Source organism: Alnus glutinosa, chromosome 2 (genome assembly GCF_958979055.1).
Source record: "Alnus glutinosa chromosome 2, dhAlnGlut1.1, whole genome shotgun sequence".
Taxonomy (NCBI): Eukaryota; Viridiplantae; Streptophyta; class Magnoliopsida; order Fagales; family Betulaceae; genus Alnus; species Alnus glutinosa.
This window is the reverse complement of record NC_084887.1, coordinates 32,142,866-32,164,742: the sequence shown is the minus strand read 5'-3', so window position 1 is coordinate 32,164,742 and position 21,877 is coordinate 32,142,866. Positions and strand designations below refer to the sequence as shown.

The following is a 21,877-nucleotide window of genomic DNA, read 5'->3' as shown; positions in this document are numbered from 1 at the left end:
AAGAAGGAGAAGCTTGAAAAATGCCAAAAGGTTAGGAAAAACAGAAAGAGAGAAGACTGATAAAAACCGTTGGGGCTATATCTTAAATATACTGATGTATCTTGAAGTTGTATTACAATTAGTATTCTTTATACATGGATTAAGAATGGTGAACAAGAAAAATCTTATGCTAAATTAAAAAAAAGAAAAGAAAAGAAAAGAATAAAGGCATAATATAGAGAATATTCTAAATATTCTAACACTCCAAAAGATTCTCTCATGTGATAAATACTGTCTAAACCAGATTTATCACTCTTTGCATTCGATCTTCTCATTTTCTTTCATTATTATCATATAGAGCTTTACGTTCAAATTTTAAGAAATGAAAGAAAAAAGTTTGGGCAATAAAAAACCTGATTAAATAGTTGAAAAAGCGATCAAATTGAGCCTTTTTAATTTAATTCTAAATAACTTATATAAAAAAAAAAATTTAATTCTAAATAACTTTTTTTTTTCTTTTTTCTGTTGATGAATTTTCTATAATGGAGGGCACCACCAGACGACGTATTCAGCTGGACTATAATTTGAAGAAGGAAGAAGGATTTTCTCCAATTCCGTCTCAACAACTAAAAAGTCAAATAGTTGACTTAGAAATGCAGCCTGGCTGCTGGGATCGTAGGCAGGCGTCCAAAGAACATTTTGCTTTCCCATATCAAAATATGGAAATATTATTAGGGAGGCTTGTGGTGTTTGTCAGCGGAAGGCCTCTCATATTAGGTGAATTGTCAATAGGGCTGTTCACAGTTTTGTGATGGAAGCGCTGTTTCTTAACGAGGAACCAATTTTTTTCTTGAGGCATTCCCTCATTGTTTTAATGTTTTTTTTTTCTTTTCTTTCATGTAGAACGTTATACTTAAATTGTTAATTTTATATGAAAGGCGGATCTACTTTAAATAAAAGAAAAAAAAGAAGAAAGAGAGAGATAGAAATATGGGGGAGAATGAGATTATGAGCATCTACAAATTTTGTAAAGATGATAAACAGATGTTCAAAATTATAGCGAGACTTGTATTTATGTTATATAATTACATGCGTCTTTATCATACTAAGATGTTTCACATGGTTGTCACATGATAACACAATTATGACGTCAATCATAATTGAGTTTAATAATAATCATAACATTAACAATTTTTAAAAGTAAGTCACAGACCGAACAAATCTAAATTCAATTGTTTTGAAAAAGAAAATTCAAAGGTGCAGTCGGTGAAAAGAAAAAATAAAATAAAATCAGAAACTGGGGAGTGGGGATGTTCGAGGACCATGATTTTTTTATTTTTTTTTTGGATGAATCGAGGACCTTGATTTTGCCCAATCAGCGAACGTGATGACTCGGCAAATTCAGAGGCGTAGGATCAGTGTAGATGATTTCCCACCTACCTAAAAGTGGCCTAATTTGACCCGCTTGGCCGCTTGGGGGAGACGCACTATTATTATCGGTCCATTTTGGTGGTAGTTGGTTGTGTACTATCTATTTAGTCTGCTATCTGAGCTACCCAGATCGTTGATTTCCTTGGTTTTGGTTATTTTCTCTGAATTTCATTTCAGTTTCGTCAGGCAGAGAAGAAAAGCTTCAGGTTTGGATCATTTGGCCTTCTGGGTTCTTATTAAACTTTTGTTTGGTATGATTTAATGCTCTGTTTTCTGAGTAGTTGTCAGGAAAAGATAGGTTTTCTGTTTCTGTGATCTGGATTAAATTTGTTAATATGGGTTTACATTTTTGCGTGTTGTTGATTGGTTTACTACTGCATGTTTATACATATGTGTCAATTGTGTGTTGGATTTGCGTGTTTGGGCAAGATCTTGCTGGTGAATCTGGAACAAATATAGCGTATACACTGAAAAGTCAGAGATTTGTTGGATTTGTGTTCTGTTTGATTTGCTCTGATGGGTTGATTAGTTTTTGAGAAATGTATGATTTTATTCTTGATAATTACTTGGATATTCTTCTTCGTCTCTGTTTTTTAATGACTTTGATTTTAAATCACCGATCCTTTCGTGACTAATGGGGTTTGGATCTGTGGGTCTAGTTTGTCTAGTCAATTTTGTAGCAAATCCTTTTGTCAATTTTGTTTTAGTCGGCTGAAATCTATGATAAATAATTAAAAGTTTGATCTTTTGCTTTCTGTTGAATCTACTTCGAGAATCAGGTATTTAACAAAAAGGAATTTGACTATGCAAAAGGATCATATTTGTTCTTTTGGGAATCATAATATGCTGGCTTGTTTTATTCTTCCTTGTGAATTTCTAGAGGAGTTTTGGGAGTTGTCTTCTTCTTTAGTATTGAATATTGAGCCCAGCAGTACTAGTTTTCCTTTTTCCCGATAGAACACTCAATTTGATATTTACTCGAAGGAAAAAAAAAAACTCAGATTGCTTTAATGATTATCAGCATTGGGGTTTGTGGTCTTTATTCAAAGATTTCTGTGTTGATTGCTCGTGTGATTTTATTTTATTCTTCATTAACACTGCTAATTTAAAGCTTTCATCAAAGCATCCAACAAATTTTCTTTAAGGTTCTTGGATCACTTTTCCTTTCAATCAAAACTTTTGGCTTTTGTCTCACTATCAACCCCAACTGGTGGGCAGGTAAAATTATGGCTGCACCCTCCAAGCCTACAAGAATAGGCCTTGCTGGTCTAGCTGTCATGGGCCAAAATCTGGCCCTCAACATTGCTGAGAAAGGTTTTCCCATTTCTGTATACAATCGAACTACCTCAAAAGTTGATGAGACTGTTGAACGAGCTAAAAAGGAAGGAGATCTTCCTGTATTTGGTTTTCATGATCCTGAATCTTTTGTGCACTCAGTTCAGAAGCCGCGTGTCATTATTATGCTTGTTAAGGCCGGGGCACCTGTTGACCAAACCATAAAGACCCTCTCTGCTTACTTGGAGAAGGGTGATTGTATAATTGATGGTGGTAATGAGTGGTATGAGAACACTGAGAGGAGAGAGAAAGCCATGGCTGAATTGGGTTTACTCTACCTTGGAATGGGTGTTTCAGGTGGTGAGGAGGGTGCTCGAAATGGACCCTCTTTGATGCCTGGAGGGTCCTTTGAAGCTTACAAATACATTGAAGACATTCTAATTAAAGTGGCAGCTCAAGTGGACAGTGGCCCCTGTGTGACTTACATTGGTAAAGGTGGGTCTGGTAATTTTGTAAAGATGATTCATAATGGTATTGAATATGGTGATATGCAGCTGATTGCAGAGGCTTATGATGTATTGAAATCTGTTGGAAAGTTGTCAAATGAGGAACTACGGAGTGTTTTTTCAGAATGGAACAAGGGGGAACTTCTAAGCTTCTTGATTGAAATTACTGCAGATATATTTGGAATTAAGGATGACAAGGGTGAGGGTTATTTGGTTGACAAGGTTCTGGACAAAACTGGCATGAAGGGTACTGGTAAATGGACTGTACAGCAAGCTGCTGACCTATCGGTTGCAGCTCCCACAATTGCATCTTCTTTGGATGCAAGGTTCCTCAGTGGGTTAAAGGAGGAAAGAGTCGAAGCTGCCAAAGTCTTCAAATCAGGTGGCTTTGGTGATATCTTGACTGACCAAGCAGTGGACAAGAAGAAGTTGATCGATGATGTAAGGCAAGCTCTTTATGCATCCAAGATATGTAGTTATGCACAGGGGATGAATCTGATCCGTGCAAAGAGTGCTGAGAAGGGGTGGGGCTTGGAGTTGGGGGAATTGGCTAGGATTTGGAAGGGGGGTTGCATCATCCGAGCTATTTTCCTGGACAGAATTAAAAAGGCATATGATAGGAACGCTGATCTTGCAAACCTTCTTGTGGATCCAGAGTTTGCAAAGGAAATCATTGAGCGGCAGTCTGCCTGGCGAAGAGTTGTATGCCTTGCTATCAACTCGGGTATTAGTACCCCGGGTATGTCCTCCAGTCTTGCTTATTTTGACACTTACAGAAGAGGAAGATTGCCAGCTAATCTCGTCCAAGCTCAAAGAGACTATTTTGGTGCTCATACATATGAAAGGATTGATGTTGAGGGATCTTTTCATACTGAATGGTTCAAGCTTGCGAAACATTCTAAGATTTAAGTTTTGGTTGTTTTCTTCTGAGTCAGGACTCAAAAGGTTCCTAATAATTTCTGCTCGGGACTCTGCTGGGCAGAGCTGACACCACCTCTACTTGGTGAAATCTATCTCTAGTGTCCTGTTTAATCACTTTATGTTTGTTTATGTTGTTTGTTGCGGTGGTGGCAGATCCTGCTGCTCTTTCCATGTTTTTCTGATGATCCAATCTATGGTCCCCTTTTTCTTGTTTAAGATGTCTTTCACTGTCGGGGCAAAATACTGTTTTTACATTTGATGTTTGAACGTGAAATATCATAAAGAGTTTTATTTTTATATATATATATATATATATTCTTTTGTTGCTGCATCTTCTTTTTTCTCCTGAACTAGTTATGTCGCACAACCTGTTGATACCTCATTGTTACTGAAGATTCCTCGCATGTATTCCATCATGTGGGTGTTCAGTTGTCTCTTTCTCTGGACTAGTGTGAATGCCATGTTCTAGATTGTTGCCTACCAAGTAAGTCAGTGAAAGGCACTGTATATATATGTGCAGTCTGTAAGGGATATAATAGGTATGTAAGGGATATAAGGGGTAGTCTAGAAGGTAGTGAGCTGGAGGTATCTACGAGCTAACAATATTCGGTTGGCAAGAAAGCTCTAGAAGGGGATGAGGTGGCAGAAGGCACTCTTATAAAATCCTATAAAATGGAGAAGGAAGGTATGAAAATGAATATTGATGAGAATCCTTTATTGGAGAGCCTAAGCTTCTTGAAGTGCCTTGGAGAAATTGAGCCTCTCTTAGGTGCCCGTAATTACTGTTACTATCCATTTCAATCTTCATCTTCTTCCCTAACTCCTCCACAATTCCTCTTGCTTCGCTACAATTTTCATGTCATACAAGATAAGCACATATCAGTCTTTCCTGAATCTCATGGTAAATGTAGTGGTGTATTCCGGTAGGGCGTAAAAAGCCACGTTGGCAATTTATTTTTACTGTTTTCATTTTGCCCTAACTTGGTTTTACTTTATTATATATATACATCAATACATTTCATTATATCATTATCAGGAAGATATAAGTTCACAACTCATAAACACAGCTACCATGCTTGTCTTGATACATACCATCAATAGTCTAAATCAAATTACAACTTAAGGCACAAGGCTGGTTACAGTTCATGAGCCTAGTAATATCATTAGACATAAATGTAAATCATCTAAGCCTCTATATAGATGCATCTACCTCGGGCCCTCCTACGCATCTACAGAAACGGACTTTTCTTTCTAGGACACTGATGTGATCGGTGCCTCAACTGGTTGCACTTGAAGCACTTATATTGGCCAGGCAGTGCGTACGAGTTATGTGATGAAGAAATTGCAGCTATCGGCCTTGTGGTATTTCTCCTACCCGTTCCTCTTCTTGCAGGTGCTGTGGGTAGTGGTTGTATAGCATGTGCGACTGCATATATTTTTTTGGATGAATTAAAACCTTTTATAACCAAACACAAATGTAACAAACACTCCAGTAAGACTGCCGCCCCTTAGCATAGCTTGCAAAGACACGATTTCAAGGTTTTACCGTGCACGTACCTCCTCCTTAAACCATCTAACAGCATCATCCCAGTTCATTGGACGATCAGGAACAGAACAAGCAGCCATTAACACCCGCCATATCCTGCGGTTGAAACTGCACCTAAAAAATAGGTGATCGATCCTTACTTTCTTGAAAACCACAGCAAAACAAACATACACTAGAACAAGTATAACCCCGCAAACACAGCTTATCCTTGGTGGTTAAAGCATCCCTAAAAGCCAACCAATGGATGAAAGAATGCCTCAGGGTGCACCATAAAAAACTTTGATTTTAGCCACGTGGCTACAGTACCCGATACTGTAGCCACATGGCGATTTAGCCATGTGGATAATATACCACGTAGCTAAATGATTTGTGTAGGTAATTAGCCACTTGGATTTTTACCAAGTCGCTAATTAGCCACATGTATGATAAGCCATGTGGCTAAATTTTTTTTCGAATTGAATTTTTTTTTTTTTCAAATTTTTTTAGGTTTGAAATTTTAGAGACGTGGTTTATTGTCCACGTTGCCAATTGGCCAGGTGGCACATAAACCACATGGCTAATTTATTAAAAAAAATTAATTTTTTTTTTTAATATTTATATTTAAAATTCTAGCCATGAATTGGCCACGTGGCACATAAGCCACATGGCTAATTTATTAAAATTATTTAAACCATATATATATATTTAAAATTTTAGCCATGTGGTTTATTGTCCATGTTGCCAATTGGCCACATGGCACATAAATCACATGGTTAATTTATTAAAATTATTTTAATTTTAATTTTTTTAAAATATTTATATTTAAAATTTTAGCCATGTGGCTTATGTGCCACGTGGCTAATTTATTAAAATTATTTTAAAATTATTTTTTTTTATATATTTATATTTAAACTTTTAGCCATGTTGCTTATGTGCCACATGGCCAATTATTTTAAGATTTAGAATTTTAGCCACTTATTTATTGGCCACGTGGCTAATTATCATTAATTGCTAAAACTTCCCTCCAACCCATTTCTAATTTCCTTCCTCTTTATCTCTCTCCTTCTTACTTATTTTTTTTTTTATTTTTTTTTTCAATTTCCCCCATTTTTTTATCAGTTCCCCTACCCCCTTTTTTAACTATTCTTTTTCATTTTGTTATATTTTCTTCCTTCTTTCCCTTTTTCCCACACTCGCCATTCCTTCTCCTTTTTTTCTTCCTTTTCTTCACACAGATTGGGAGATGGAAGAGGGAGACCGAGAAAGCTGGAGAGAGAGAACTGGAGCGATTCTGAGATAGATATGTGGTCGACGACGAAGCTTGAGTCCGGAGGGTCACGGCCCGAGAGGTAGAGATCGAGATCGACCGACTCTCAGAGATGGAGGAGATCCGGCTGACTCACGCTCGCCGATTGCGGATCTCCGTCAACCACAAGTACTCTCTCTCTATCTCTCTCACTCTCTCTCTCTCTCTCTCTCTCTTATCCTTTGATGTTTCGGTGATCCAGGGATCGGAGGACCAGCCAGATTTTGAATCTGATTTTGGGTTTTTGTTGTTTTGGTTTGATGATTTCCGGCGAGAGGTCGAGTGGGCGACTGGGTTTTTGTTGTTTAGGTTTGATGGCCGGCGAATTGGTTTTTTTTTTGTTTGATTTCCAGCGACTGGATTGTTGTTGTTTTGGTTTATTGAATCTAATGTACGTGATTAGGTTTTTCCCATTTTGGATTTTGTATTTTTGGTTTGATGGGTTCGAATCCGGCAACTGGGTGATTGCCGGTCCCGGCTTGGATGTACGCCGGAAATATTGTATATATACAATATTGGGAGAAAAAAAAAAGAATAAAAAATTATAGTCACATGGCTTTAATTACACGTGGCTATAAGTGCCCAATTTTTTTAGAAAATAAAATTGCATTTAGTCACTTGGGGTGGCACGTGGCTAAACGCCACGTGGCTAAATAGCCACATATATAAAAGGCCACGTGGTTAAATGTACATTTAACAACAACTAGATTCACTTCGTGTAACCCACGTAGCTAACTGCACGTGGCTAACAGTTAGCCATGTGTATGACTTCCATACACGTGGCTAACTGCAAGTGACTAAAAATCAAGTTTTTTTGTAGTGAAGGCTAAGTGTGCGGCTGCATATTGCTTTCCTTAACTCTATGCAAACCATGTTGAATCAGTGAAAATTCGCTCCATTGCAGGCACCCTAGCCTGCTCCAACTAAATGTCCACATGGCTTCCATTAAGGTGAGGGGAGTGATTCCTGCACTCACAATATACAACAGGTGCATTACACCAAGACACAATGGAGTGGGGCCCAATGTGCACCGTCAGTAATTCTATCATTTTCCTTAAGGTGAATACGGGGTGCATAGTCACCCTGTCTGCAATAGCCACACGCATACTACTGACAAATTGTGCCACCTGCTGCACTACCTTCTCTCCATGAGACCGTTAGGGGTTTATAGATGATAGAATTCCTCTACGTAGTCCTGAATTGATCAGCTACCTTGCCTATACACCCTTGGCATTGCTGGAATAACTGCTACTCAAAATCTTGCTGTAAGAACCGTGCTTTGAGGAGCCGCTTTATCCTCAACGACAAAGTCACGTGCCCTTTTCCTTGCAGAGCCCCCAAAATTTGCAGCTCTTCCCACCAAGCCGAAGCCCCTCATTTGAATTTGTAAGCCACAAACTTCACCTTACGGTCTTCGAAAATGTACATGTATTCAAAGAATCTCTCGACCTCCGTCACTCAATCAAGGAAATCTTGGATGTGAAGATTTCCATTAAAAGGGGGAAGATCGATCTTCATCCAATAATTGTTAGACTCATTGCCAACGTAGTCTTGGTGCATTCCCTATTCTTTGTATGTGCCTTCGTAACCAGCACCACCATTAGCATCCCCACTAGTCTCGACACCATCCGACACCTCCACGTCTCGCAACCCTTCGACCTAATCTTCCATTCCTTCTGAACACCCTCTCAGTGAAGTTTTCATTATTATCACTGAAGTTTCAAAAGGAAGAGAGTGGAAAATAAAACCATCTTATTTTATTTTACCACACTAACTCTTAGCTTTTTTATCTAACCATAATAAACACATTAAATAATTTTTTGGGAATTACATCTTCCTCATATATAAACCGGTGGCCAATTTATTACATCGTAAAAAATAGAAAAATTAAAATGGCATTACATTGTTGTCGCATTATCGTCCGAATAGAATTGCAAACGGTCGATTCGGTAAACTTCAGGGATGTCTCGACTGCATCTTCCGTTTGGATGGAATAGTAACCGGTTGTCTCAACAATGGCTCCATGGGCGCTCAGTTGCGCCCCTGTCCGAACGGGAGTGCGATTGGTTTTCTCTGACCAAACTCCAAAAGAGGCTCGTTCGCACCACAATCCAAACGGGTGCGAACGGGACTATTCATTACCTTATATGTTTGCAAGTACGTATATTTCACAAGCATGACATTTGACACTAGTTTGCTCAAGTATAGCCCAGAAGCACATAACTTTCAAAGCGGTTGTCACGGTTGGTCGTAAAGTTATTTAACGCTGTGAGACCGTTTGACAAGAATCTTGTTCGCGTAATAAGAGGAGACCTAATTCTAAATATGTGGATTAGTGCTAGCTAGCAGAGGAGGGAAGAAATGAACGATAAAGGGAAGATAGAGTCCTAGTTTATCTTATGTTATCGCATAGTAATGTTATAAGGAAGATCTATGTCCTTTTTAAGTTATCAATCTCAAAATTGATGTAATTTTTAAAATCATAATTAGATCAAAATATAATAACGATCATAATCCAAGTTTATCTTATATATGTTCAGCCGTTTCTTCTTCACTTGTTGTCCGTCTGATGTCAAAAGTGGGCTAGTGTTTTGAGTGTGTTTGGATTATGGTGCGTTTGGGTATTGAATTTTTAGAATTAGAATTAAATTCTAATTCCATTTACAAATATCGAGGTAAAAAATTGTGTTTGAGTGTTGAATTTTGAGATTGAAAAATATTATATTTTAATAGTAAGAAATGATTGGAAGTTTAAAAAGTTGTGTATAATGATTGGTATTTTGAAAAGTTGTGTGAAATAATAATTTAAATAATAATAATTTATTATATATTGATTATTTAATTAAAAAAAATAAATAATATTTTTTTAAAAAAATAATTGAAATCAAAATTAAAAATTAAAAAAAAAAAAAAAAAAAAAAAAAATGAAGGAAGGGGTGGCTGCCGGTTGGCAGCCACCCTTTTGGGGGTGGCCCGGCCACCCCCAGTGGTCGGGGGAGGCCGCGCAGCCACCCCCAAGGGTCGGGGGTGGCTGCCCCTCTGTTTTTTTTTTAATTTTAATTTTTTTTTTATTTAAATTATTAATATTTTATTATTTAAATGTGGGACCCACGCGTTTTTTTAGTCAACTTTTCCTGCGCGTGGGTCCCACCATTAATCTGAAAAACAGCATTGAATTTTCTCAAAACTCGGGTCAAAATCCGGGTTTTATGCGGGTGGGTGGGTTTTAGAAAAAACCCGAGTGGAATAATTATTCCACTCGGTTGCCAAACAGTTCATAATGGTTGTGATATGAAATTTTTGTTTGAATAGTAGTAAGAAGTGATTGATATGATATAAAGTATACAAAAGTTTGGAATTGTTTTATAGAAAATTAAAAAAGTTTTGTTTTGTAATTGGTGTTTTTAATTGAATAGTAATAAGGAAATGATTAATGTGATATAAAAATTGAAAAAAAAAAGTTAGAATATTTTAGATATAACTTTTTTAGAAGTTAAAAAAAAAAAATAAAGAGGGAGATGAGCCATTTGCCAAACACACTATTAATGTTTTTTATTTCTAGTTAGCTATATGTTGGAGCTGAATATGACTCTTAATTTCTATTATATATGATCAGTTTCTTTCAAGAATTAATTGCTAGCATTAATGAATTAAGTATAATGTACAGCATGTACTTCGTAGTTGCCTTGCTGTTGCCCTAGCTTGCATCCCTTTCTTTGCCAATTATGTTCTGTCACTGCAAATGCTTTTGCTGCTTATAATAGTTGGCATTTGTCTTTCTACGTTTATATTTCCTCTTTCCAGCACAACATACACTGTTGGCTCCACCAATATACCTCCATACATACAAACAGACACACACACACATGGATGCACAACGCAGCAATATTATTGGAAACTTTGCTAGAGAATTACTCTTGTCTTGTGGATTGATACCGACATTTCTTGATCATCTTAATCCCAACACAAACCACCCAAACCATCACTTATGTCTATATATTTAGGTTAATTTTTTCCTTTCAAACACAACATACATGTACTTACACTTGGTTTGTTTTGTTTAATAGGCAGCCACAATCCACAAAATGTTGAGTCTTAATGCAACAATAATGAAGAAAAAAAAAAAAAAGGAGATCTGGAAAGTAATTAACATACATTAATTGTTGTTCTCACGTGTCCCCTCAGTAAATATTAATTACGAACCTTGCACTACTTTGAACAAAACTAATAGCAGCATATATGGTGATGAACATGCCAAACTTCATCTTTTTCTACTACTATTTTCAACCCTTTTCTTCTCCTGTTTGTTTCCATTCTTGCGTAAAGAAAACTTGTTCACGTTATAACTTTTATCTTGCTTAGAACGAGATGCGCCATGGCCACTACCTTGACCGCGAGAAGGTGTTTGATGACGATGACTTGAGCCGGATGAAGAAGCATCAGAAGCCAAAGAATCATCACTGTCATCATCGTCATTTTTCTTCTTCACATAGTTGTGGTTTGTGCTGTTACGCTTATCATCATCATCATCGTCACCACTCTTTTGATCGTCAGTGCATTCAACATCTTCTTCTTCTTCCATGGGAGAGGCAATGTACGTTGTCCAGCCTGACTCACTGCTGCTACTTCCTTCTGCACCCAAAGGGTGTTTGGAGGACGCCATTATTGACAGAGAACAAAAGATACTCAGGGAGAAAGAGGAGAGAGTCAGAGAACTAGTCACATGCATGTATATTTTGAACAATGATTCTGCCTAAAATCACTATATAAGAAGATCTAGAATTTACCCATTTAGGGTAAATGGTAGATGGGTTTGCTGTCCTCCTAGTTAAAAAATAAAAACAAAAAAGTTATATTTTGAATTGTTTATTAATGTTTTTAATTTTTTTTTTAAAAAAAAAATTCTTAAAATAGCATTGTTAAACGAGTCTTTAATTATATTTACTTGTGTCATTGTCGACTTCAATGACAAAGTGGCTTTTAGTGGACAATAAAGAGTGAATGTACATTGTACAACTGGAGAGCATGTAAACCCATGTCCCTAAATATGTTATAGCAGAGCTTATCCACTTGCTAGTTAATCATCTTTCAGAGCTTTAGTACTGTGCTTGTCATTGCCATAGATCAGCTTTTTCCGAAGAAGCGTGCAGGGGAACCCAACTGAATTCTGGGGATTCTAGATCGATCAGGATGGTCTAGAAGCTGAGGCTACCAAAGGCCTATTTTCTTTTCTTTGTACTGCATGTGTGTGCTACTTTTTTGTCTCCGAGAACACTCGAGTTGGATCCGCTAGGTAGAATAGTTAAAAAGTTATTTTAACTGATTCTACAGTAAAAATCATTAGAAAAAGCTCAACATTGGGCAAGTTATTTTGGTCAAGGATTTGACTAGCTTGCTGAGCATTATTGTAGCTCAACAATGTATATAAAAAATAATAATAAATTTTTTAATCTAAATGCATATTTCTGGTTTAATTTCTAAAGAGCCATTCTACACATCCTCCACTCATTCCCCTTTTATCACCATTTTATAATAAAAAATTTGATTTTTATTAAAAAGTTGTCTCTGATGTCAAGAGCCCTTCTACACATCCTCCACTCATCCCCCTTTTATCGCTTGACATCAGAGACAACTTTTTAATAAAAATCAAATTTTTTATTATAAAAGGGCGATAAAAGGGGGATGAGTGGAGGATGTTTAGCATTTCCCATTTCTAAATGGTTAGTTTGAAGAGGATGGTGATTTTCGTGTCCAAAATTAGTTTTTAAACCGGATTCATACTCAAAACCGGATTTGAGTATGGTTCTCAATCAAGCCAATAAGTTTTGCAGGGTTGGTTTGAAGTAGGCTTGATAATTTTGAAACGATCCACGAATCCGACACAAATATATAGGGTTTAGGTTTAGGCTATAACTCGTTTATGACCCGTCAACCTGTTTATGACCCACCAACCTGTTTATGACACGTTTATGACCCATCAACCCGTTTATAACATATTTATGACGCAATAATTACACATTTTTTACAAAATTAATTAAATGGGTTGACACGCTAACCCGATGAGTTAACACGGCAACCCGAATTGCCAAGCCTAGTTTGAAGATCGAGGCAATGTACGTTGCACAAACTTTTCCGATACGTAGCAAAACCTTATCATAACGGACAATGATTCTTTTCATTTTATGATGAGAATTTTAAAGTTTGTGCATCTAATTAATCGTATATACGATGTTATATTATTTAAATTTTTTTGTTAAAAAATTGTTAAAATTAGCTTAATGTATACCATTAAACGATACACCAACTTTAAATTCCGTTTTCATAAAAGGGTAAACCAATTCACATGTCCTATCCATTATTTCAATACACATTTTCCCTCACCGGCCAGTTTCCTAATTTGGTTTTTGACTGATCATGACCCTTGTAATTAATCTCATTTTTTACGTGTATTTAACAAAAAAGATGAAAAGTTCATCTCCTGGCCTGTACGTATTTCGTCCGTTAATTGTTCCACGCGTTTCCATGCCTTTCATATATTTTCACAAAATAATCACTCTCCTTATGGGTTGTTTCCCGCATTTCAAAGTAGAGCTAGCTTTGTTCATATTCCTGCGTCTAATCATTTTGGCTAATTGGGACCCGCTAAAAACAAATAAGAGAAACAAAGGATCTTTTGGAGATCGATTACATCCATCCTAAGAGTCTTTTTCATTGGCCTTGTCGGTGGGCTGTATGTAAGATAAGATCTTGATCATATTTTAGCCGTTTTAATCAAGGCCGCTGCAAAAAGCAATATTACGTTTTCAGCATTCATATATGTAATTAGTTTCTTATTGATTCATGTCAATTTTTATGATCTGTCATTTTGACTTTTTTTTCCCCCAACTTGATCTTCAAAACTAGCTAACTAAAGAGCACAGTAATAAAAAATGTGCCCCGGCCGGACAATCATTACGAAAAACGACTGGGTATTGGGTAAAGCATATATGTGATACCCAAATCGTCAAAGACAAATTATCTTCCCAATTGAATGAAACTCACTCTTAGGGATAAAAATCCATATTTTAATCACAAAAAACCCCCCCATACATTATAAATCTTGACCTGAGTACTGCGGACCAGATCAGCTGTAAATTGGTGCTTAATTCCTACCTAACTTAATTACCAAAAGATTCGGATGCAGTTCTATTATATATGCATGTATCTAATCGATACACCAAAAGTACTTATAGAGCTGATAAAACCTAAAAAATTAGGTCATTAACCTATTTCAAATTAGGCTAGCTCAATTTAGTGTCCATACCCCAAATTGGCCCCATCATAATCATAACAATTTGCTACGCTTTTGTGCCGACGTCTACGACATTCTAGTACGCTCTATGGTGACTTTCACTCTAAATCCGGTAGCCCTTTCCAATGTTGCAGCGGCTTCCCTCAGGCACCAGCTGGTAGCCATAACAATGTTAAATACTAGATCGATACGCCAAAAACCTTCAAAGGTGATGGAACGCAAAAAAAATTACGTCCTTAAACCTATCTCATACTAGGCTGAACCATTAATCTAGCACCCATACTTCAAATCGGGCCCTACCAGGACCCATTAAATTCATCTATTTGTTTTTTTTTTTTACCTCGATCTACTTGTATTTTTTCTCTTACATGGGAAGTGGGTAATGCTCATATTGTTCGGGATCTAAATCCTCTTATGTGCGTACTAACCTAATATTTGAGTGAAGGACAATTCAAGTGCTTGGGCCGGGTTTATGATTCAGTGTGGCATAGGGAGAAGCAAAATTTGTAAACAAAATAACACACAACGACCTTTTTATAAATCTTTTGAATACTATAAGAACTATAGGAAAATTGAAGAAAAACTCTCTTTAGGGTATTCTTATTGATAAACTGAGAAAATAACATGAACTAAGCAGCCATACCGTGCTTATTGTACTTAAATAGGAGTTAGAGTTGCAACCATGAAAAGAAAATTATAAAACTGGCATTCTCTAAAAGATCACAAACTCGCTTAAGCAAAGTTTGAGCCAACCATCAAGCGAACTCTCCGGATTTTCACATGTAGCATATTTGCCTCTCGCTCGAGCAATCATAGATTGTGTCTCGAGTGAACTCTCGAGTTTTCTATCATATTGCTTTGCTCGAGCGACCCTCGAGCGAGAGTCAAGTGAACTCAATCCTGGGTACTTGTTGCAAACACTACCTCTTGGAGCATTCTTCCTCTGCTCGAATTTTTTCATGAAGTTGTGGGCAATCTGGTCTAGGGTTCACTTGGATTGCCCACAACTCACACGTACACTTAATCCTGGGAAAGAATCGCTAGTGAAAGAAACTAGATGCTTGATGTTGAAACCATTAATTGGACGTTGAGATATGATTTGGAAGCTTCAAACGGTGGGCATTCAGATCAATTAATCTTCTTAACTCTCTCCAACGGTCAAATCTTCCTCCCAACTAGCTTATTGTACTCACGTTACTTCTTATTTCACATTCACTTTATACTTGGTAGGAGAATATTGCAAATGACGGACAATGGCCTTATAAACCTCTTAAATCTGCCAAACTTTAAATTATTGAATGACATATATGTGATGCCATATATATACAAACCTTATTTCTTTCTTTCTATCTTTCTTTCTCCCTAAGCAGATCACCTAGTCCTGCCACACTTCCTTTCTTCTTCATTTTGTGCAGGGGGTTGAGAGGCCCAACTAAACCACTACATATATGGTCCTCGTGTCCCCAGCAACAACAATTCCTTAACGCCATGAGGAGGCATGTGGTAATTAAACTAGAAATTTCTATTCAATAAAATAACCAAGTAGCACGAGCAATACTAGCATTTACTTTTAAAATGACAAGCGCGCTCTTTAAGTATTAGACTTGTCTGCAATGTTTTCACAATAAGAAAAACACACATTAATAGGTTTCTTTGGAATGTTAATGACACTAAAGCTAAAGCTAAGGTGTCTTGGGAGAAGATATGTGTGCCTAAAACAGAAGGTGGGTTGGAGTTAAAAAGGCTAGAAACTTGGAATCAAGCTGCAATGCTTAAGCATATTTGGAGTTTGTTTTCTCAGGCGGGCTCACTTTGGATTGCTTGGGTTGAGAATAATTTGCTTAAGGGAAAGAGTTTCTAGCAGGTATCTATCCCCACTTCTTGCTCTTGGAGCTGGAAGAAGCTTCTTAAGCTGATGGCAGTGGCTAAGGAGTTCATTCAGTTTTCAGTAGGTGATGGGACCAGAATTTTTCTGTGGTTTGATTGCTGGCACCCTAATGGAAGATTGATTGACTGATATGGGTTTCGGCCTGTGTATGATGCTGGAAGTTGTTTGGATGCTCAGGTGTCTTCTATAATTCGGAATGGAGATTGGTTTTGGCCATGTGCTAGATCAGATATTCTGGTTGACATCCAAGGTAAGCTCTTTGAAGTGGCTATTGGAGAGACTGATTTGCCAGTTTGGAATTCCCGTAGTGGTGTGTATAATTGTTTTGAGACTTGGGATCATTTGAGGAATAGACTGCCGGACGTTCCTTGGTCCAAAGTGATCTGGTTTTCTATGGCCATCCCTCGACATGCATTTATGTTGTGGTTAGTCTTTAAAAATTCACTTGCTACCAAAGATGGAATGTGTTCTTGGGGGTTCGGTGGTCATTCTTTGTGCAGATTTTGTTTTGGCCATCAAGAATGTATTGAACATTTGTTCTTTCATTATGGTTTCAACAGGAGAATTTGGAGACAACTGATGAAAGATTACCTAGTTTTAGATCCGTATGTGAGATGGGATCAGATAATGGACTGGAGTATATTGGTAATCTTCGAGGTAAAAGTATGAAGGCTACTCTGTGTAAACTTAGTCTTGCAGCTCTTGTGTATCACTTGTGGAAACAAAGAAACAATTTATGCTTTGGGAACAATCCAAGAACGGAGGAACTCATCCTAATTACCCAAATTAGATGGCACGTTCGTATGCGGCTTCTGCATAAAGGGAGATTTAAAAGGACGGCTGTAAATGAAGCTTTAGCTTCTAGGTGGAATGTTCAGTCTGTCCTGTAGTGTTTTTTTGGCTTCCTTTGTTGGTTTGCTTGTGTTGTTTGGTGTTTCCTTTAAGGAACTTGCTGCTGTAAAAGTGTAGTGTTGGTACGTTGGTGCTTCCTTTTTAAGGAGCTTGTTTCCGGCCTTTACCGGAGAGTTGTAATGTACTGTGTTTGGTTTTTAAAACTTTTAGTTCATAAAAAAAGAAAAAAGAAAGTACATTGCATTATGCCATTATGCTTAGTCTGAGAATTTTGTTAATGATAGTGTTATTGTCTATATGGTCTTAGTGTTATCGTCTTTGTCTATGCTATCTTTGTGTCTCATATTTTATGTTGACGTATGTGTAGGGGTTTTGGATGTGGGTACGATTTGTCTTGTGAAATCTTTTTACTGAATTATGGAAAATGAAGATGTGAGTGGGGTTTCTTTGTTGCTTTTAAATTTTGGTGATTTCATAACATGCGTGTTTTGATCTTGTAATTTTGGTTGATGGTTGTTTAGATTTTGGGGTTGCTAGGTGGTCTTGTGATGTTTTGGAGTTTAATAGTTAGCTTTTACCATGTTAGGTGTTGGTTAGATATATGAACTAGTCTACTTGACTTCTAGGTTATTAGTCTTCATCATAAATGAATGGGATAATTGCACCGGAGGTCCCTGTGGTATACCATAATTATTTTTCACTCCCTATGGTTTAAAAAGTTCACTGGAGGTCCTCGTGATATGCAATAATTACAAATCGATCCCTAGCGTTAAATTCTGTTAAAATTTTTAACAGATTCCGTCAAATGCCACGTCAGCGCCACGTGTCGCCAATAAGATGGCGACACGTGTCTATCGTAATAAAAAATATAAATTTATTAAAAAATAAATAAAAATACTTATTTTTTTATAAAAAAAATTCAAAAAAAAAAACAAAAAAAAAAAAAAAGCTGAAGGGGTGGCCCAGCCACCCCTTTGGGGGTGGCCTGGCCGCCCCCAGCCACTAGGGGTGGCCGCGCGCCACCCCCAGTGGCTGCAGGGGGTGGCGCGCGGCCACCCCCAGTGGCCGGGGGTGGCGCGCGGCCACCCCCAAGGCCCAGGGGGTGGCCTTCGGGCCACCCCTAGATCTACTAAGGGTGGCCCGATGGCCACCCCCGGCCACTGGGGGTGGCCGCGCGCCACCCCAGGTGGCCTCTGGGGGTGGTGCGCGGCCACCCCCAGTGGCCGGGGGTGGCCATCGGGCCACCCTTAGAAGATCTAGGGGTGGCCCGAAGGCCACCCCCAATGGCCTGGGGGTGGCCGCGCGCCACCCCCGGCCACTGGGGGTGGCCGCGCGCCACCGCCGGCGGCCTCTGGGGGTGGCGCGCGGCCACCCCCATGGGCTGTTGGTGGCCTGGCCACCCCTTTTGGGGGTGGCCAGGCCACCCCTTTCCTATTTTTGTTTTTTTCTTTTTTTTTTTTGTTTTTTGTTTTTTTTTAAAAAAAAAATAAGTATTTTTTATTTATTTTTTAATAAATTTATATTATTTTATTAAAATTAGACATGTCAGCGCCACGTGTCACCAATAAGATGACGACACGTGGCGCTGACGTGGCATTTGACGGAATCTGTTAAAAATTTTAACAGAATTTGACGCCAGGGATCGATTTGTAATTATTGCATATCACGAGGACCTCCAGTGAACTTTTTAAACCATAGGGAGTGAAAAATAATTATGGTATACCACAGGGACCTCCGGTGCAATTATCCCTAAATGAATTATTGATAATTAGTTTTTTGGGATTAGTTTTATATATATAAAAAATAAAACATTATTAGCGGCGACTTTATAGTCGCCTTTAATAATGTTTTAATTTTTTTTTTTTTAACATCATTAGTCGCCGTTAATAATAGAGCATTATCGGCAACCCGTACTTGCCACTAATAATAGAGTGGGTCGCTGCTAGTAATAGAGCATTAGCGGCGACTTACAGATCAAGTTCTAAAATTCTTTACCGTCGATAAAAATTATTATTAGCAACGACCCATTGAGTCGCCACTACTGATCATTAGCGTCCGATTTTTAGTGACCACCTCATTAGTGGCCACATGTCACCGTTATTGATCAATAACAGCAACAAAATACTCATTAGCTATGACAATGTGTCACCGCTAATGAGCTTATTTTTTGTAGTGAGCACTTTGATAGGATTCATTGGTTATAAGAACCCAAACAAGCATGATATTATAGTGAAAACCATTTGCTTCTCTAAATAGTACTATCCATATTTTCTCACAATTTTAATGACATAAATTGCCAGAGTTTAACAGTAATATTGGATTTTGAAACTCAACTGTATGCATGCCCTCCACCTATTTTACCAATGGGCTACTCCTATATATGGGTATCCAAATTTAAGAGACCAGAAGAAAAAATTACAATATAATTACCATATTATACACTTACACTTATTTACCATACATAGGGATAACATATATATTACATGATAAAATTAGAATCTAACCAAAAAAAAATACAATGGAATGAAGAGAGGAGAGAAATGAATAAACAATTTTGGGAGTGAATTAAGAAAGATGCCTAATACCCCTAACAACACTTTATACAAATTGCTCATTTTCAGGCCACGTCATGATATTATTAACATCGATGACAAATTATCAATTCTCTTAAAAATTTAAGAGGCCAGGTAGAAAATAATAACTTTAGTAATGTAAAATATTTAATTTAAATAAGAGATATAATAAAAAGATACGACTCAAGATAAACTACCACTTATTTTGAATAATAAATTTAATTATTTAATTAATATTTTATGATATGTCATAATATTAAAAGAGCTTACTTAACAAAATAAGTGATTACGGCTGATGAATTATATGGAGCAATTTGACAAATGGGCTGGGCGCGGCCTCTTCCTAAATTGTGGTTATTTGTAAAAAGGAATTGAATAAGGCCTGATCTCCGATCCCCGGCCTGCTATATATGCAGACCTTTTATCTATATGGTTAAGTATTAACTTTCACCCAAAATCAACTATATATATATAAAAATGTGCAAATAACATTTACTTATATATTCATCACAGAAGTATCTGTGAAAATTGTAGATTAGAAATAAAGAAGCAGAAGATATGTATAGACTGCTTTTGCAAATTGCAACAAGTTGATCATGTCAAACAAAGACGAGTGTATATATCCATCCGCAGTGGGCTTTTCAGGCATTAATGTTTAAATGCTTCAATTGATTTACGAGGCACCGTAAGTTAATGTTCCCTACTCAGCTTTTTTTTCCTTTGGTTAATCAATTTTGGCCTATTTCCTCAGGTAATGGTGAAGCAATACTCTATTAACCTTACACCACAATAGAATTTTTAATTTAAGAATTATTGGCAAAGTCTCAGAGAAATCAACTGTCAAGATGCCGAGTTAATTTTTTTTAACTGGAGTATCCGGAGCTTCACCACGAGCCTGAGACATCATGCAAAACGTCTCTTTCACACAGGTCGCTTGCGGCCGGGCATGGTCCCTAAAAGATTATTTGCACTCAAAATGGGTCGATTCTTAAATTTGATGCTTCATGTTTATTTTGTAGGTTAATAAACCATAAAATGATACAAGACGTACCGAACAAGAACCACCATTTTAAGCTCATCCTAAAAATCAGTTCTCATGTTGTTCTAAACTCTAGGTCATTTATTTGCTATGTGTTGTAAGCATTCTCGTCCGAGTAAAATGAGAGCAAAAAAGCTGCATCCAGTTAGCTCAACAATTAATTTGGAAAAGAAAATTGGTGAATAGTTGCTACCGCGCTCACCAAATTCACTCCCCAAATGTATATAAACTTCTTTTAATCTCTAATATTCTCTCCCTTTTATAAAGAATAAAAAAAATATATTGAAAAAGAATATTTAAATAAAATAAATAGTTAAAATAATGAGTAAGATATAATTACTTAAAAAAAATGAGTAGCTTTATAGCCGGCTGTATATGCTCAGGACCTAGCTTTTGACCCTAACGTTGCCCTCCCCACAGTGTTGATCAGACTGGAATATCCGCAGGATATATTTCTACACAAGGGAGTTCGATCGTGCAACAGCTAGTCCAAAATTATCATCACAATTTCACAAATGTCTCCCATTACTCACAGTGCCAAGAACCTTTTCCCATTTAGTCAAAGAAAAAAAAAAAAAAAAAAACTATATATTAATTGTTAGGCTAGCTATTTACGTTTTGAAGCCGCCGCGTCCACTAACATATTATAATAACATAAATGAACAACAAAAAACAACTTTTAGTGAAAAAAAAAAAAATGCATATATGTGTATAGATCGAGGTAGCCAATGAAGAAAAGAAAATGGTGCTCACATGGCTAGGTGCTTTCCATCGTCCACTGAGTACATTTACTCGGGGACTAGGTGGACGGCTGACAATCATCAACGACCAGCGCCTCTCACTGGCACATCCAACCTCTTTCCCTAAGGTTTCAGATTTGGCAATTGCTAAGATTGATTATTCGTGTACTTTAATATTCCCCCCTTTCCCGTCCAGGTACATGATTGATTGAGTTTCGAAGATCGAATTTATTTCGGCATCCATCAATATATTTCATTACACTTACCTATATATTTATATATTTATATGGGGACTTTCAAGACTTCTTTTTTCAGCTGAAACACAGGAGAAGATCAGGTCATACTTATTATATATATATATATATATATATATATATATTCGTGAAGAAAAGCCCATTTTCTTTATATTCTGCAATAAATTATACGCAAATTGTAAAAGATATACTGTATTTATTAAGTGTACGTTCTAAAGGGTATATGGTATTTGGTAAGCTGATATATGCTTATTTAAAATGAATTAATTAGATGGGCCAAGCTAGGGGGGATTGATT

General features: G+C 37.1%; 2 protein-coding genes across 2 annotated transcripts; one reads left to right on the top strand and one right to left on the bottom strand.

Moving 5' to 3' along the window:
- The first annotated feature begins 1,459 nt into the window (after positions 1–1,459).
- On the top strand, positions 1,460–4,409 carry LOC133859505 (6-phosphogluconate dehydrogenase, decarboxylating 2). The gene is made up of 2 exons (XM_062294922.1): positions 1,460–1,616; positions 2,629–4,409. Exon 2 carries the CDS (start codon positions 2,637–2,639, stop codon positions 4,098–4,100), a length of 1,464 nt encoding a protein of 487 aa, XP_062150906.1. The 5' UTR covers positions 1,460–1,616; positions 2,629–2,636; the 3' UTR covers positions 4,101–4,409.
- A 6,660-nt stretch (positions 4,410–11,069) lies between these two features.
- LOC133859241 (protein SOB FIVE-LIKE 3-like) lies at positions 11,070–11,706 on the bottom strand. The gene has a single exon (XM_062294572.1). It carries the CDS (start codon positions 11,670–11,672, stop codon positions 11,205–11,207), a length of 468 nt encoding a protein of 155 aa, XP_062150556.1. The 5' UTR covers positions 11,673–11,706; the 3' UTR covers positions 11,070–11,204.
- Between the last annotated feature and the right edge of the window lie 10,171 nt (positions 11,707–21,877).